The sequence below is a fragment of the Camelus dromedarius genome, chromosome 33 (genome assembly GCF_036321535.1).
Source record: "Camelus dromedarius isolate mCamDro1 chromosome 33, mCamDro1.pat, whole genome shotgun sequence".
In the NCBI taxonomy this organism is placed as follows: Eukaryota; Metazoa; Chordata; class Mammalia; order Artiodactyla; family Camelidae; genus Camelus; species Camelus dromedarius.
Genome location: NC_087468.1, coordinates 10,646,028 through 10,662,856, shown reverse-complemented (window position 1 = coordinate 10,662,856; position 16,829 = coordinate 10,646,028). Strand labels below are relative to the sequence as shown.

At 41.7% G+C, this 16,829-nt stretch overlaps 1 protein-coding gene across 1 annotated transcript in view; it reads left to right on the top strand.

The window, feature by feature from the left end:
- Positions 1 to 405: 405 nt before the first annotated feature.
- VWA3B (von Willebrand factor A domain containing 3B) overlaps positions 406 to 16,829 on the top strand; it is a 123,006-nt gene continuing 106,582 nt past the window's right edge. The window contains 5 exon segments of the mRNA XM_064481885.1: positions 406 to 657; positions 3,412 to 3,642; positions 10,210 to 10,304; positions 12,135 to 12,385; positions 14,402 to 14,561. Coding sequence (XP_064337955.1) covers positions 609 to 657; positions 3,412 to 3,642; positions 10,210 to 10,304; positions 12,135 to 12,385; positions 14,402 to 14,561 — 786 coding nt within the window. The 5' untranslated portion in view covers positions 406 to 608.

Below are 16,829 nucleotides of genomic sequence, written 5' to 3'. Positions count from 1 at the left end.
AAATTAAGACGATGTCTCTTCACAGAGTTGAGGTGGAAATTAAGCAAAATTCCTCTGGGGTAAGTGCTCTGTATCTGAGTCAACTGTAACGTTTCCCACAGTGTGCGGGCCTCCCCCTCCTCGCCTTCACCAACCGCTCGTGCTCTCGCCCTTACCAGGGCTCGCCTGTGTATTTATTTGTTAATTAAATTAATCAATATTCGCCATCGTTCTTAATCTTCCCGGTGACAGCTGCGCAGGGGACAGCCATCCGCCCAGTCCTCCTGTCGTCGGTCTCTCTGGGATAGTAGGCACCCAGTTCCGTGCGGCGCCGGGGAGTCGCCTCGGAGCCCCGCCCCTAGCCCCGCCCCCGCCAATTACCCCGCCCCTCGTGGTTGCTCGCCTTCGTGGGCGGGGCCTGCTCGGGGAGCCGCGCCGTGATTGGCGGCCTCCGAGCAACCGCGACGACGCCATGGTCAACAGGTCGCGCTCGGGTCACAGAGATATCGAATCGCTGGAATCTTTTCGCGCCAAGCGTGACCCTTCGCCCGCGGGAATCGCTTCGCTGCTTTAGCAACCAACAGGATGCGTACCTCGCCCGTCCTCTCGGGCCCCACGGCCCCTAGAGGATGGGACGGTGGCCGCTGAACAGGAACCGCCTTGCCTTTCATCTGACAGGTAGCCTAGTAAGGGTGGGACGCCACCCTCTCCGCGTCAGAACCTCTGAGGTACCGAGGTTCCACCAAGCTGCGCAGGGAAACCTTGGAATTATATAATTCCCGAGCTAGACAACCCACAAACCCCCTCCCCTCCCCGGCGCCGCTTACAGATGTGGAAATAGGCCCAGAAACGCTCGGCGACTTGCCCTGACTCACTTAATTAATTGGCACTAGGGTCAGGCCAGAAACAAGGTACCGGCCCCTCCTACTTCGGAGCTCTGTGCACCACACCTCGCTCTCCGCTCTGCTGAGAACCAGCTTAGAAAAGTTTTTTGTCTATACTATAGGCCAACAGTAGTAAGAAGGTGAAGCAGGTAGAGGTTTACCAGATATTTAAAGTGAATTAATGGCCTTTAAGTCACGCACTGTCTTCCAGCCTCTGACCATATAGAACCTGCTCTCTTAAGGCATGAGGACTTCCACAGGGGCTCACCACAGGACAGCCCTGGGGCATCTCTTGGCTGCTAGTGTGGGCAGACCCTAGCAGCCCCAGGCTGGCTGTACATGGAGCCCCTAGTTACCTTGGTTGGGGCCTTTGGATTGTGCCAGCTTAATCATCTTTCTCTTTCCCCCCAGAATTCTGCCTGCCCGCCTCTGCCTTCAGCTTAGGCATTCACCACCCCCCAACCCCGCACCCTTTTTCCATTTATACATCCTCTTTCTATTTAGGAAACCCCTTTCTGTTTCTCCAAACTTTGGCTCTTGGGGTAGCTTTTAAAACTTAGGGCAGTACTCAACTGGGATTTGTTGTTTCTGACTTCTGGGTTCCTCTAAATTGTACTAACCTCAGACGAAGAGACTCTCAGTTCTAATAGTCATAATAATCACATCGTAATATCTGGGCAATAAAGTCTCTTTAAAGAGACAACTGTTTCCTGAATCTTTGCCTTGTTTGAAAAAGTCAGGATTCTCAGTAATTGTGCATAATCAATTTAATTCAGCTCAACACCTGTACAAAGTCCCTGCTGCATATAAGGCACTGTGCTGAGGACATTCATGTAGTTTGTCCCTGTAGTCACTGAATCTTCTTTAAGTCTAAGAACAAACCTGAAGTGGCCAAGGCCCTATGGGTGATGTATCAAAGCAAAAACTGGGGCGTACCCCAGGGTAGGGGCTGCAAAAGGTTGGTGAAGGGATCTGGAGAGACTTAATGGAGGAGGGGGGTATGAAATGGGCCCTCACGGCTAAGATTCCCTGCAGGAGAATGACCTGAGACCAGCTTAGAGGTGGGAAAGCAGGTGGGCTGTGTGGAAGGGTTGCTTTCTCAGTTCACTTGGCAGTGTTGCTCTGGAAGGTTTCCTTGCTCCAACAAGAGTAGCTCTTATCCCACTGGAGTAGAATGATCCTTTCTGTTGGAGATGCCCTTTCTCTCCTTCCTTCCTTGTTTTCTTTGGATAAGTTCAACTTTCCGGTTGCTTTCATTTCCAGCAATATGACTGTTCTCAGGCTGTAAAGCTGAAAGGTCAAGATTCGAATCAGAATGACTCACAGGTTCTCCGATCTGGTGGAGCCAACCAAACTTCTTTAAAAAAATTTTTTTTAAAGAGTCATTTGAATGTAAAAGAGACTGGGGCATACACCTGAGCTGAAGGATTCAGTTGCCTTTTGTCTGGAATTGAGAAACGTCCCTTTGGCTTGAAAACAAAGCCTATGACTCTTCTGAAATTTTCTTTTAAGTTTCCAAAATCCAGTTTAGTAGTCTTAGGAGGACAGTTTAGGTAGCTTTGCTCCCTTTTTAACCTAGGGCATTCTAGTAAGAAGCCTACAGCAGGTGGCTGGGTGTTTTCAGGAAAGAGAAAGATTAACTGGAAATGATGAAGTAGTAAAGAATCCTGTTCTGAGCTTCCTTTTTTTGTTTGTTTGTTTCTATGAGAACCATTGGCCAAATTTAAAAATCCTTCAGCTGGCAGTCTCTGTTGGACAGATCTCAAAAAGAAAGTAGAAGCATGTTAGTCTCCTTGTTTTCATGTTCTGTGATTCCAAAGTAGGAGGAGGAGGAGTCCAAACTTCATAGCTCTGGGGACTTGGGGGAGGTTGTCAAAAGATGGTTGGAGAAAAATAGGTATATGAAACAAAGCATAGTTACTAAAGGATACTGACTTTTAAGGAATTTATGTGTACACAGTTCTTTCCAGTGCATCAATCGCGCATCCACACCCTAACTCGTGTTGCCACATTTATTCTTTGCAGTAGCCTCAGGAGTTAGGGTGTGCAGATGTGTTACAGGGTACAGAGGAGGAGTCATTTGCCTAAAATTTAGGATGTCATTTAGAATTTCATTCTAAATTTTCCACTCCTACACAGTGCTCTCCAAATACTGTTGTAACTTTCTTATCAAACTGAGTCCTTGTAGAAAGAAGATCTTCACCAATGAGTTTGTGTACCTTTGGATTTCAACATATATGGAGAATACAAATTCACGTAAACCTTGAAAAATGGAAATCATTATCTTTGAAAACATAAAAATAAGCCAGGAAGCTTCTTGAGCCTGAGCTCTGAGAATGAAAGTTAGTGCTCTGTCTTTGGCGAGGGCCCAGGAGCCCTACAGAAAAGCAAGACCGTAGGACCACAGGCTGGAGGTCACTCACTATGATAGCAGAGTGGTTAAGAAATGGCTTTGACTTCTGCTTCTGCTTTACTGGCTGTGGTTCCTGGACAAGTTCTTTAAATTCCAAGTTCTCAGAAAGTCTGATTTTGACAATTGACCTTACAGGAGGTCCCTGTGACTTGGATCCTCATTCAGAGATGGAGATACCAGGTTCATCTTCTACCATCTCTGAGCAGCAGCAGCGGGAGAGGCGAGAGGGTCTGAGCGACACCAGAAAAGACCTGGCCAAGCAGAGTCTCATCTCATCCGAGGAATGGCTTCAACTGCACGGGCTTAAGAGCAACAAATTGACCTTGAAACAGGTTTTGTCGCAGATTGGATTCCCACATTGTGAAGGTATAAAACTCACAGAGGGATGCTGGCTGGAAAACCCAACCAGCAGGTTGCCCTTTAGCTTTTCAGTTCTGAAGACCCCTCAGAAGCACAAGCCTCTGAATTTGTTTTGATCTCACATCCTTAGCAGTAAAAAAGATTTGCGCATGGACCCCTAATATATGTATGTTATACAGATGTACAGTCATCCACTCGCATATTAAATGTTAGTAATTTCATACTTTTTTCTTTTAAGGATGAAATTAAAATTACATAGAAGTTATACTTGCAGATTCTTGCTCACCCCCTGAGATGTGCAAACCCCTTTTGGAGGCTGTTGATTAGGACAATAGCTGTGTGCAGATTCAGGGAGAAGATAATGTTTTTCTTTTGTGGCCTGCCTATGTTAATGGTACAGTGTTTCTAAGTGTCTTGGTTACAATATTGGTTTTCAACTCCCAGTAGCTTGCCCTCCAACAGGGAGTATGGAAATGTGTGAGGGTATGGGTTTTTGTTTTCTTTTCTTTTTTTCAATTACACATTGTCTTGGGTTGCTACCCAAATATAGGGCATGGGGACCAGCGATACAGTGTGCCATTGCCCGCCCAGCGAGGCTGTCCTGTCCCACATTTCAGTAATACCCTACCCTAGGAGCACTCCTTCAATCAGGGCAATTTTCATTACTGGGATTTTACTCGGTAATTCTGAATTTGTCCATCAATTAAACATTTGTTGAGCAGCCATTAATACTGTGTTTTTCAAGTTTTTCGGCATTTCCCTTGGCAGCTTTGTTCTATACTGTTAGTAAGGAAGGTCTGGGGGATGTGGGTGTTACAGACTCATCTGGAGGCCCACCCCAATGGCAAGGCTTTGCTCTTCAGGTCTTAGGTTTTGCTTTCTTATTTATCCTTCCACAAGGGCTGGAACAGCCGGCCCTGTATCATCGAAAGACCTTTTGAACGGGGTCTGTCAGATCCAGGGTGTATGGGATTCCTACACAAAGAAACAAACTGAAAGCACTTCTATCTTATATTTCAAGTGATCATACTTCAGTCATTACTGTTAGCAAAAATAGCAATTCTTCGGGGAGGGTATAGCTCAGTGGTAGAATGCACGCCTAGCATGCACGAGGTCCTGGGTTCAATCTCCAGTACCTCCATTTAAATAAATAAATAAACCCAATTACCTCCCCACTCAAAGAAAAAAAAACAAAACCCAGTTCTTTATACTTTGTCAAGGACTTTTCCACTTAAGATCATGAAGGATTTGACTCTGTAATTTTCTTTTCTTTTAATGTCCTTTTTAGGTTTTGGCATCAGGATTATGCTGGCCTCATGAAATGATTTAGGACTCCCTTCTCCTCTGTGTTCTGGTGGTGTTTGTATATGTTTGGTGCCATTTCATCTTTAGATGTTTGATAGAACCCACCAGCGAAACTTATCTGAGCCTGGAGTTTGTAGGAAAAGTTTGCTAAGAAGTTCAACTTCTGTAATGGACATAGAACTATTCAGATTTTCTGTTTCATCAAGCCAGTTTTGGAAAGTTGTGTTTTTCAAGGAATTTCTCCATTTCATGAGTGTTTTCTAATATATTGGGAAAACATTGTTCATAACATTCCCTTAACATGTTTTTTTCATGCCTGTAGAGTCTGTAGTGATGTTCCTTCTTTCATTCCTAATATTGATGATTTGTGTTTTCTCTCACTTTTTTTGGTAAGTCTTATTAGGGGTATATCATACCTCTTTTCAAAGCATCTAATTTAGGGTTTGTTGATTTTTTCATATTCTTTGTTTTCTATTTTGTTGATATCTGCTTTGATCTTTATTATTTATTTCCTTCTCCTTATTTTGAGTTTAACTTGTATTTCTTTTTCTAGCTTTTAAAGTGGAAACTTAGATAATTGATTTTAAGTCTTTTTTCTCTTCTCATATAGCCATTTAAAATTATAAGTATTCCTCCAAACATTGCTTAGACTGAATTGCATACATCTTGATAGTTAATATTTTCATTGAGCTCAGAATATTTTTTTCTCTTGTAACTTTTTTATTTGATTCATGTTTTTAAAGAAATGTATTGTTTGGTTTTCAGGTATTTTAGGACTTTTAAAGATACCTTGTTTTTGTTGGATTTCTACTTAATCTATTGAGGTCAGAGATTATTGCCTGTAAGATTTTAGTATTTTGAAATTGAGATTTGTCTTATGGCCTAACGCGTATCTTGGTGTACATTTCATACATGCTTGAAAAGAATGTGTATTCTACAGTTATTAGGTGACATTTATAAATGTTAATTCGGTCAAGATGCTTGATAGTGTTGTAGAGATGTTCTATGTCTTTAGTGGCTTTTTTTTTCTAGTGGATTTGTCCATTTTTCCCTTTAGTTCTGTCAGTTTTGTTCTTTGAGTTTGAAGCTCTAAATGCATACACGTTTAAGATTGTCATATCTTTCTGATGCACTGGCAAATTTAATAATTAAAAAAAATTGAACTATAGTTGGTTTACAATGTTGTGTTAATTCTAGTGTAGAGCATTGTGATTCAGTTATATGTGTATATATATATATGTTCTTTTTCATATTCTTTTTCATTACGGGCAATTACAAGAAATTTTTAATAATTCTGAAATGTCCATCCTTATCTCAGATAGTAGTCCTTGTTTTGTCATTGACTTTATCTAATATCTATATAACCGCTACAGCTTCCTTATGCTTCATTTTTATGTGGCATGTATGTTTACACTCTTTCACTTTCAAACTGTCTGTACTCTCTGTCTTTAAAAAGTGCCCCTTGAACCCAGTCTCACAGTGTCTGCCTTTTAATTGTAGCCTGGTTCTCTGCATTTAATGTACTGATTGACATAGTTAGTTTTAGGTGTACCATTTTACTCTTTTTTCTCCATTTATCCCATCATTTCCCTTCCTCTCTGTTTCTCCTTTCCTGCTCCCCATTTGGGTAGATTGAATATTTTTGTATATCATTTAATTCCATTTTTATTTTCCATTTAAATTTCAATAGGATTTTTAGGTATACCTTTTTGCATTATATTTTCAGTGGTTGCTCTAGTGATTCTATCAAAGTGACCTTTGTACTACGTCCTGTAAAATGCAGGAATCTTACAGCAGTGTAGTGCTACTTATCCCCTGCTCCTGTCCTGGGTGTTATTGTTTTAACATATTTTATTTTTACATATGTCACAAATTTCATAATCCGGCGTTATAATTATTGCTTTAAAAAGTCATTTTCTTTTAAAGAAATTGAGTAGGAAAAGTAGCATTTTAAAATCCACATATTTACTATTTATAATATTCTTTCTTCCTGTAAGATTTGAAGTTCCATCTGGTGTTTTTCCTAAAGAATTTCTTTTAAGCATTTCTTGTCATGCGGGTCTGCTGCTGACAGATTTTTCTCAGTTTTTGTTTATCTGATATTGTCTTTATTTCATTTTCTCTTCTGTTGGATGATTGATTGATTGACTTTTATTTTTTATTCTGAAGTGATATATTCACAGGAAGCTGCCAAGATAGTATAGACAGATCTCAGGTACCCTTCACCTAATTTCCCCCAGTGGTTACATCTTATAAAATCATAGTATAATATCAAATCGAAATAGTGTGTGTGTGTGTGTGACTGATTCTGTGTAATTTTGTTTCTTATGTAGATTTGTGTAACCACCACCACAATTAAGACACAGAACTATTTATCACCACAAAGATCTTCCTTGAGATATCCCTTTATAGTCACACAAACACCCTATCTCCTAGCATCCTTAACTCCTGGCAACCACTCGTCTGTTTTCCATCTCTGTAATCTTCTCATTTAGAGAATGTTTATATATATGGAATCATATAGCATGTGACCTTTTGAGATTGGCATTTTTTCCCCTTGGTATCATTTCTTTGAGGTTCAGCCAAGTTGTTACATGTGTCAGTGGTTCGTTTCTTTTTATTACAGAGTAGAATTCCATGCTATGGATGTACAGCTGTTTACCCACTAAAAGACATCTGGGTTATTTCCAGTTTGGGGATATTACAAATAAAGCTGCAATGAACAATTGTTTACAGGTTTTTATGTGAACGTAAATTTTCATTTCTTTAGGATAAATGTCCAGGAATGCAATTACCAGGTGGTATGTTAAGTGTATGTGTTGCTTTTTATTTTGTTTCATTAAGAAACTGCCGTACTGTTTTCCAGTGTGGTTGGTTGGACTAGTCACATCAGTCATACATGGGGGATACAGTTTTCCCACATCATACCAGCATTTGGTCTTGTCATCATTTAAAAATTTGAGCTATTCTAACAGTTATGTAGTGATATTTCATTGTGGTTTCAGTCTGTATTTCCCTAATGTCTGGTGTCATTGAACATCTTTTCATGTGCTTATTTGCTGTGTATCATCTTTGGCAAAATAAATGTTTCTTCATGTCTTTCGATTATTTTCTAGTTAGACTGGTGTTTTAAATGTTGAGGTTTGAGAGTTCATTACATATTCTAGATATGAGTCCTTTGTCACGTGCATGGTTCGCAGATATGTTCTCCTAGTCTGTAGCTTGTTTTTCCATCCTTTTAATTTAGTTTCTCAGAGCACAAATGATGAGGTCCAATTTACTTACTTATTTTTTTCTTGTTTGGTTCTTGTAAGGTCTCAGAGTTTTTCTTGTATTTTTTTTCCTGAAAGTTTTATGATTTTACATCTTACATTTAGCCTGTGATCAATTTATGTTGGTTTCTGTGTAAGATTCATTTTTTTGGACTATGGATATCCAATTTCTCCAGGACCTTTTATTTAAAATGTTACTGTCTTCAGTACTTTTATTTTAGTATAGTCACAGATTTGTGTAACCATCACCGCAGTCAACTTGAGAATATTGTCATCACCTCTGAAGGACACCCTGTATTTCTTTGCTATACACCCTGCCCATCGGCCCTCAGCCTGAAGCAGTCTACTCTGTGTCTCTAAAGATTTGCTCGTTCTGGACATTTCATATAAATGGAATCATATAATATGTGGTGTTTTGTGACTGGCATCTTTCACTTAACATGATGTTTCTAAGATTCATCCCTTTTGCAGCATGTACCAAAACTTTTGATTTTATGGCTAAATGTTATCAGGAGATGAATTGTATGGATATTCTACAGTTCATCCATTTAATCAGATGATGCGTGGCGAGCTGGTGCTTATTAAAACAAGCAGTTAACTTGGCTGGACTCAAACGCCAGACTGTCTCCTCTGTTAGATAAATGCAAATCTCACCAATTTCCTTCTTTCAAGGATTAATGCCACTCCAGTTTCTGCCTGTTCTCTCGTGCCTTCAAGCAGCTATTTTTATATTTTGTGCAGAGTTTATAATTTTTTCAGTGTGAGAGTTGACCCATAAAATCTACTTCACCATCGCTGGATGCAGAATTCCCACTGCCTTGCTTTTACCTGGCAATGCAGCTCATAGAGCCTCACACAAATTCACCTCCTTCCGTTCTCAAAAGACAAGTCTCCCCTGACTCCAGATAAACATCTTAGGTGAAGAAAGAATGCAGCTGGTGCTCTGAAGTTACTCTATAAATGTCAGTCACGATGTTGAGATCTTGGAAATGACGATTTTAAAGTTTGAGAGGTTTACTGAGTGAGGTTATTGCTGATGGAATTCAAGTAACCATTCTTTGCTCTTTACTGTAATGAACATTGAACTTCAAGACGTGTAAATTTGATTCTTCCTGGTGATTTGGGACTGAGACCGACGTATAAAATTCAGCCTTGTCCTTTCTGCCTTTCCACAGCAGGCTGTTACCCTGCCTCCTGAGAGAGGCAGAGGAAGGAAGGCACTGCATCCAAGGGTACCATCCCTCTCTCTACCACCTATGGCACTTAATAATAATAAAAACAACAACAGTAAAATAATCCTCGCAATGAAAACATCTCTGTAATGCCTTACCTCATCTCTGTCCTGCCAAGTCATAATTAGTCCTTGAAACCTTCTGTTAGTTCAGTGGAGGAGTAGACTTATGTGTCCGGAAGCATTGTACCCCTATCCTGTGAGCACTGTGCCAGCACAGAGGGGTTGCTTGATTAGGGTTTGTGGAATAGGTGCTGAACAGCTGAGCACATGCTCTGAGGAGAAGGTGGGTTTGATGTTGTGTTTGAGTGTTCTGACTCTATTACCTGCTGGCTTCATCTCACTCATTTATTCACGAATCCCCACTTGAGAAAACAATAGATAATATCTAAGTTTAATTTTTAAAACTCTGAGAACTAAGTCCCAGTCCTGAATAACAGACTTCCGGAATTACACACAACTTCTATGTCATCTTTTTGACCTCTGCCTTAATCATCCTGGACAAAAGAACCAGGAAACCAAGAAACTAACCCTGTTCTTCCTCCCCATTCATTCATGCATTAAAGGATTACACATGTCACAAAGAGTCGCATTTATCTTAGCACCTAGAAATACTTCATTATTTGGAACAGCATACTAAGCATCACAGATTGTTGGTGTCCCTAGGAATATAATTTGAATGATGTCAGAGAAAAGCATTTTGAAATAGAAATAGGAAGCACTGATAATGCAACTTTTTGACTGTTTTTCTTTAAAAACATGCAGAATATGTGACTTCTCTGGGGAGACCTGTGGCTTCCCGGTACGCCGATGGCTTGTTTCCTCGGACCTGCAGAACAGAAGATGGAAGGGTATATAATGTAAGTCGGAATCCCCTCGGTGACGAGGTCCCGGGATAAGCTGCTGGGTCTACCTGGGGAGGTTCCCTCTGCTTCAGGTTGGAGGAGCTGGGTCATGGTCCTATCAGGGCTGGAGGATTTTTTCTGACAGCGTGGATAGTGAGGAAAGTCATGGCCAAGGATCTGGGGAGGGAAGCACTTGACCCATTAGAGATGAGTGCAGGAAGCTCTTGACTAGAGCTAAAAACCTTTGCATATCAACACTTTGTCTGGAAAATTAAAAAAAAGCAGTATGACAAAGATTTGCTGAAGGGCAAAAGCAAGCTTCTATTACCTGACAGATGCCCTAGAAGGAGAGGGCTGCGGGCGGATCTAGTAGTGGGCAGAGAGCAAGCTGTGCCCTTTACCGGGGTCCTTCCTTCCCAGCAACTCAACACATGATTCACATGTCAGGCCCTGTGCCCACCTGGCCACCACAGGGAGCTCCCAGAGACGCACGTAAAATCACTTTGCTTTACGGACACTTGTTCACGTCACCGTACATCCGTGTACCACCTGGACTGTTATTTGTTGCTATTTTAAAAATTTACATTCCTTTTATACTTAGCCTGGTCCTAAGCGATAATATCCATGGAATCTTACTTTTGGTGCACTAAATGTATCTTTTATCTGAACCACATTAAGATCAATGCAGAAATACCGAAAATGCCTGCCTTTGCCATCTAATCCCACCCCCACAGCCCCTGTGACACAGTCTGGCCCTGGTTTCTATGTTGTCCTGGAGACTTGCAGGAAGTGCTGTGAACTCCGCTGAGGGAGTTAGGAATTCTGCCTTAAGGAGCCATGGAAAGCAGCAAGAAGTGATGCCTGAGCTTAAGGAATAAGCTTAAGAGACACTTGGGGATGAGAATGAGGGGAGTTGAAGGCAGAGGGGCCAGCACCAGTCAAGGCATGAAAACAGTTACGTGATGTGTTCAGAAAACACATTTTTCTTAACAATTAGGTGTTTGGGGGTGTTGTGAGGGTTGTTAATTTGTTTTCAGGACCAGATCTTCTAAAATTTGATTCTTCACAGAATAGGGCACAAGTTTTTCTTACTTCTTTTGTGTGTCTCCTACCTCCCTCTGCTCTGAAAGGCCCTGGGTGATGGTGCGCGATCTGTGTGAACAATATTTTAGTTGTGTGTGTGGGAATTTGCAGGACTCTGTCACCTTTCAGGGGCAGCCCCTAGAGTTTTGGTGGCAGCTGTGGGTGATCAAGTGATCCAAGTCCAGAGGAGCTGGGCCTAAGACACAAGAGGACACAGGACAAAGGCCATGGCAGGAGAATGAGTCACTAGGGTGGCATCCCTTAGAGGAAGGCAGGCAGATGTGCTGACATTTTTAGAAGCATTTTCAGAAATACTTTCAGCATGTTGTATGCAGGCAGATGTTTTCATGAGACTTTTTTTTTCTTCTGCCTTTGCTGATGTCTCTTTTCTTCTACCTAATTTCTTTAAAGTACCCCTGAGCACTTTTGGATAAAATAATTCTGTAACTATAAAGATTGAACACAATCTGGAAACACATTTTTTTTTTAAAGAGGGCTATACTTTGACTAGGTCACATCATTGTCTTTTCTTATTTGGGGAATTATCCAAGGGTTTTTCAGTTAAAAGATTGGAACACTTATTCCTGGATTATGTGGGGTTTGGAAGGTCATCTAGAAAATTATTATTAATGCACAGTTCCTGATGGCAAAGGCCATGACTCAGTGGGCCCTATTATTCCTGGCTGCACTGTGGTTCAGGTGACTTATTTTGGTGTGCTTTTATTTATTTTATTTTATTTTGTTACTTTCATTTTCATTAAGTTGACAGCCAAATCAGAACTACTCCATCAGTTTGTGGAACATTTAACACAAGCTGTGGAGAGGTACAAGCAGCGGATGGACTGGCTCACCAGCGAAAGCCGGCAGATTTTTGGTGTCATCTTGGAACAGTGCATCGCCATAGTGCTGGATTTTGGCAACATGCTGGAGGAGGAACTTAATCTGTGCCGAGATGCTCTAATCATGGTCCTCCAGGAGCAGGTGGCTCACATAGCCAAGTTCAATATCATATGGTGAGTTCTCATAGGAAAGGAGTGCTCCTCTGAAACTTCATAAGTATTCATGTATCTGGAGTTAAGTAGCATAACTAACACGGTTAGCTCTGCAGGGAGGGAGGAGCTATTACTTTGTAATTTCCTAGAATATATCATTCCAGCAGAAAACCCACAATAAGTAAACCTTAAAAACTTTTATCTGTTTTCCATGTGGCACCTTAGTTTTCAAATTAACAGAGATTTTAAGATGTTCTTTTCTTCAATATATGGCAAGGTCAAAATATAAAAATATGGATTATATTGACTGTATATTTAAGGGCATAAAATTCCTTCACATATTTTAGACTTTAGGTTGGATAATGAACCCCAGTGTCACAAGTTTCACTGTTTTTCAGGCTGATTTTGCAGCTCAAGTTGATTTCCCCTGTAAGTTGACCCCCTTTAATCAGAACAACAGGTGGCTGGCTTTATAGAATTTCCCCTATTTTGGAGTTTCCACAATTGATTATTTACAGATTCTTGGATTCAAGAGAACTTGGACTTCAGCGCCAACTTCTCATGCTGAAGAGTGGCCACACCTCCCTGACGGAAAACATCTGGATGAGAGGGGCATCTGCCTAATTGAGTTTTTCTTTTTTAAGTAAAATACTTTCAGCTAAATAGATGACATCGTTGAGGATGCTGTAAGGATGTGGCCTAATTGTGTCCTCTCCCAGGTTCCTATTCCTGTCACAGACATATTATTGGAGGAATTAAGTGATTACATCTGCATTCCTTTAGTTTTCTTGGAAATGTGTGCAATAGCATATAGCTGCTCAGCCAGACTCTCTACCCAGAGGGCCATACGGAGGTGACACAGAGGTGACAGCCTCTGCCTCTGAAGGTGGGCTGTGAGGGACAAATCAAGCTGATACACTCAGTCCATGATTCACAGAATTCTTTTTATTTTATTTATTTATTTATTTTAATTTTTTTCATTTTCAGTTTTATTAGGTAGAATTGTTACAATTTGACTGCATACATATAATATATTACATGTAAATACATATACACAATATACTGCATGTATTTTAAAAAATACACATATATGTACTGTTGACTGTTTCTAAGAACGCTTAGAGCTTTAGCTCTTTAAACTTACATAGTTATCAAAGGAATAAAGCCAACCACAAAATAAGAATTAGTTCAAAAAGATACATACACCCCGCTATTAACAGCAACGCTATTTACAATCGCCAAGACATGGAAGCATCCCAAGTGCACATCAGCAGAAGATGGACAAAGAAGATGCAGCGCACACATGCAGTGGGACACAGCTCACCCATAAGAAAGAAGGATCATTTGCCATTTGCAGCCCTTCATTCACTTTTTTTTTTCACTTCAAAAACCAGAATTTTATAACCATGATTCACAGAATTCTTATAATTACAAATTCTTATAATTCATTCAATTATAAACACGGAGATAAATTCAAGTGGCTGTTGTTTTGGGGAGTGGTCCATCACATTTCCAAGCCCAAACTAAATGATTTCACCAGAATTTCCCAGGATTTAGAAACTTAGGCTCTGCTGAACTCAAAACAATACTGTTTTTAATCCAAAAAAAGGTAACTGATGGGAATCTTTCAGAACCATGAAAACAAGGCAATAAAAGAATTAGAAATAAAATTTTGGAGTAATAAAATTGCTGCTGATTTGCAAATCTTGAATCCTTAGAAACTCACTGTTCATAGAAAAGAGTTGCATCTAAACCTACCTGCTTACGGAAATAACTTTCCTCAGTAATTTGAACGTACTTGTTAATGCTCGAATGTTTGAGATTTTAAAATTCTCCTGTAAACGTTGCTTTTTCCCAGTCAGGACAGCTTATGGAAGGTCACGGTGTTTTGGAAACCTGCCTTAAACAGCTCACCCACCTTCTCAGTGACTTTCAGAGGGACAGGGTCTGCCTTTCCTTCCTCTCTGCTATGGTGACGTCGGGTGTCTTGGGGCTCATCCTGTGAGACTGGGGGGCTGACAGCTGTGGTTCTTTCAGGGTTTCTCAAGAGCCTGTGAAATGGCAGGAAAATGCTGTTCCTGTGACGGAACAATCCCTAGCTGCTGCCATCAGCTGGATTGAGAAGCTGCCTTTTGCTCTGGCCGTGAGCCAGACTAGCCACCTGGACGCTTTGCTCGAGGCTGGGAAAGACGAAAGCGTAAGTGTGTGTCCGTGCCGGGTCCCAGGTCACCAAGGTGGCTCCCCACTTATTCCTGCACACTCAGTGTCCTACCACCTTTCAGCTGAGCTCGTCCCTTCCCAGTGGCATCTCGCAGAGACCAGATCATTGGCCTTGACGAGCCCCAGGCATCTTAATCCTGTTCACCTCTGAGTCTAGAACCAATTGAGAAAGAGAAGACAGGCCCCATATGGGATCAGTAGAGCAGCTTTGGTGATGGCTGAGCTGGACCAACCAGAATGAGACTCTGCCCTCTGGAAGCCTGGGGATTCTGTAGATTTCAAGCTTTATTCTGCTGTATTAAGAAGTCCTTACTTAAACAAGGTCATACCCTACAGGACCGGGAACTATATTCAATAGTTTGTAATAACCTATAATGAAAAAGAATATATGTGTAACCGAATCACTATGTTGTACATCAGAAACTAACACAACATTGTAAATCAACTATACTTCAATTAAAAAAAAGAGAAGTCCTTTCTTGTGCAAAGATGCCATGTATTGGCACCTTGAAAGGATAGCCCCCAGTGGTCAGCACACTGTGTTTATTGATATTGAGGGTGATGGTTTGGCATTGGAAACATACTGTTTATCTTCCCAAAGCCAAAGGAACAAATGTTTCCCATTAAAGAAGAACAAAATACAAGCTACTCTGTTCTTTGGCCTTTCAAGTTGGTTTTCACATCTGTAAAATTTCAAATGTCTGGACACCATAATAAGTATTCAAGAAATGGAATAGTTCACAGGTTCTTGGATGCGTGCATGTTTGTGTGCATGCGTGTGTGTGTGTGTGTGCGCGCGCGCATGCAGGCACAGGGTGTTCTCCTCCTTTGGCTGTTTACCTGGCTACCCTGGTCAGAGCTGACCCTGCCTACCTGATCTGACTGCAAGATTTCCTGGTGACCCTGATTTTCTATTTTACTTCCCTCTGGTTGGTGCCTCTTTCTCTGGGGTTTACCCCTTGCCCAGGAAATACGTAACCCTTTAGTGAGTTCCCGGGAAGTCGTACAGAAGAGAAAGGAGCGAAAAAGAAGCTTACAGGCACCGATCCTCAAATGCCACTTGCAAACTCTTGAGGAGAGACTGGGGTATGAGAAATGGGAAGCGTATTCAGACCACTGTGTTCTCCGCCTAGAGCTTGTACCTGGGTGTGGTCTCAAGGGAAACTGTAGTAAATGCTCCTGCCTTATACATAAAAATGCCAGGCTCTGTGTTTTATGGAGTAAAAAAAAAGCACGTGTTTGTGTGGGCTGGGGAGGGAGGCGGGTTCCCATAAAGGCCTGCTCCCCTGCTCTGTGGCCCTTATGTCCGTCCACCCCGGTGAGTTGATCCATGTAGTTGCAGTTTGCCATGAAAAGAAAAGATTTAAGGCTTCAGAAACGTTTTGAACAGTAAATCTAAAGTCCCAGGCTTTTTTCACTCACCTTAACCTGCTGTGAGTTCACATCTCCGTCCGTGAGTGAGTCCTGAGAGGAACCAGGAAAGTGGGTATTTATTGTCTTGTGTCCAAAGATTAACACAGAAGTTGGGTTTTGGTACCAGTTCTGCGTGAAGAGGCAGGGCTGACTAATATGCTTGGTTCCCGTGAAGGAGGATGCCCAGAGGCCACTGGCCTCCTCCAGGACTGGGCTTTGTAACCATGGGTGGATCAGGAAGATTGACCGGAGAGAGCCCACTGAGGGTGAGCCCTGGAGTCCAAGACGAGCCTGGGCAGACTTTAAATCGTGTGTCTCATAGTGGCAAGTGAAGAGCGCTATCGATGAATGAATTACTGGTGGATCCTGTGACAAAGAACCTAGCTCATGAGAAGGGCAGCCTGCAGAGTATTGAGGAAAAGTTTAGAAAGGCTGCTGTTGTCCCCGGAACCCAGGTGTGTTGTCTGACACAGGGTTTCTACTCTACAGTACCCTCTGGTCCTGGCACACGTCTTTTGGAAGTTGGTAGCTTCCCTGGCCTTTCTGGGAAGGGGTGTTGTGCCTGGAGACCCTGGAAGGCCTGTTAATCCAAGATGGAAGGCATCTTTAGGAAGCAGAGGGCTATTTATCCAAAGCCTCGATTCCCAGTTGCCCAAGAGAGGGGCCCACATTCTGCTGTCAGATTTCTCTCTGTGTTCTCTTAACCTCACTTCCACCCACCTGATAGGCACACTTTTCTTTTTTACTTTAAAAAAAAATCATATTCACTGGGAGACTAAATGCATGAATTAGAGACAGACCCAAGTGATTCCATAAGGGGTCTTCCCTGCTG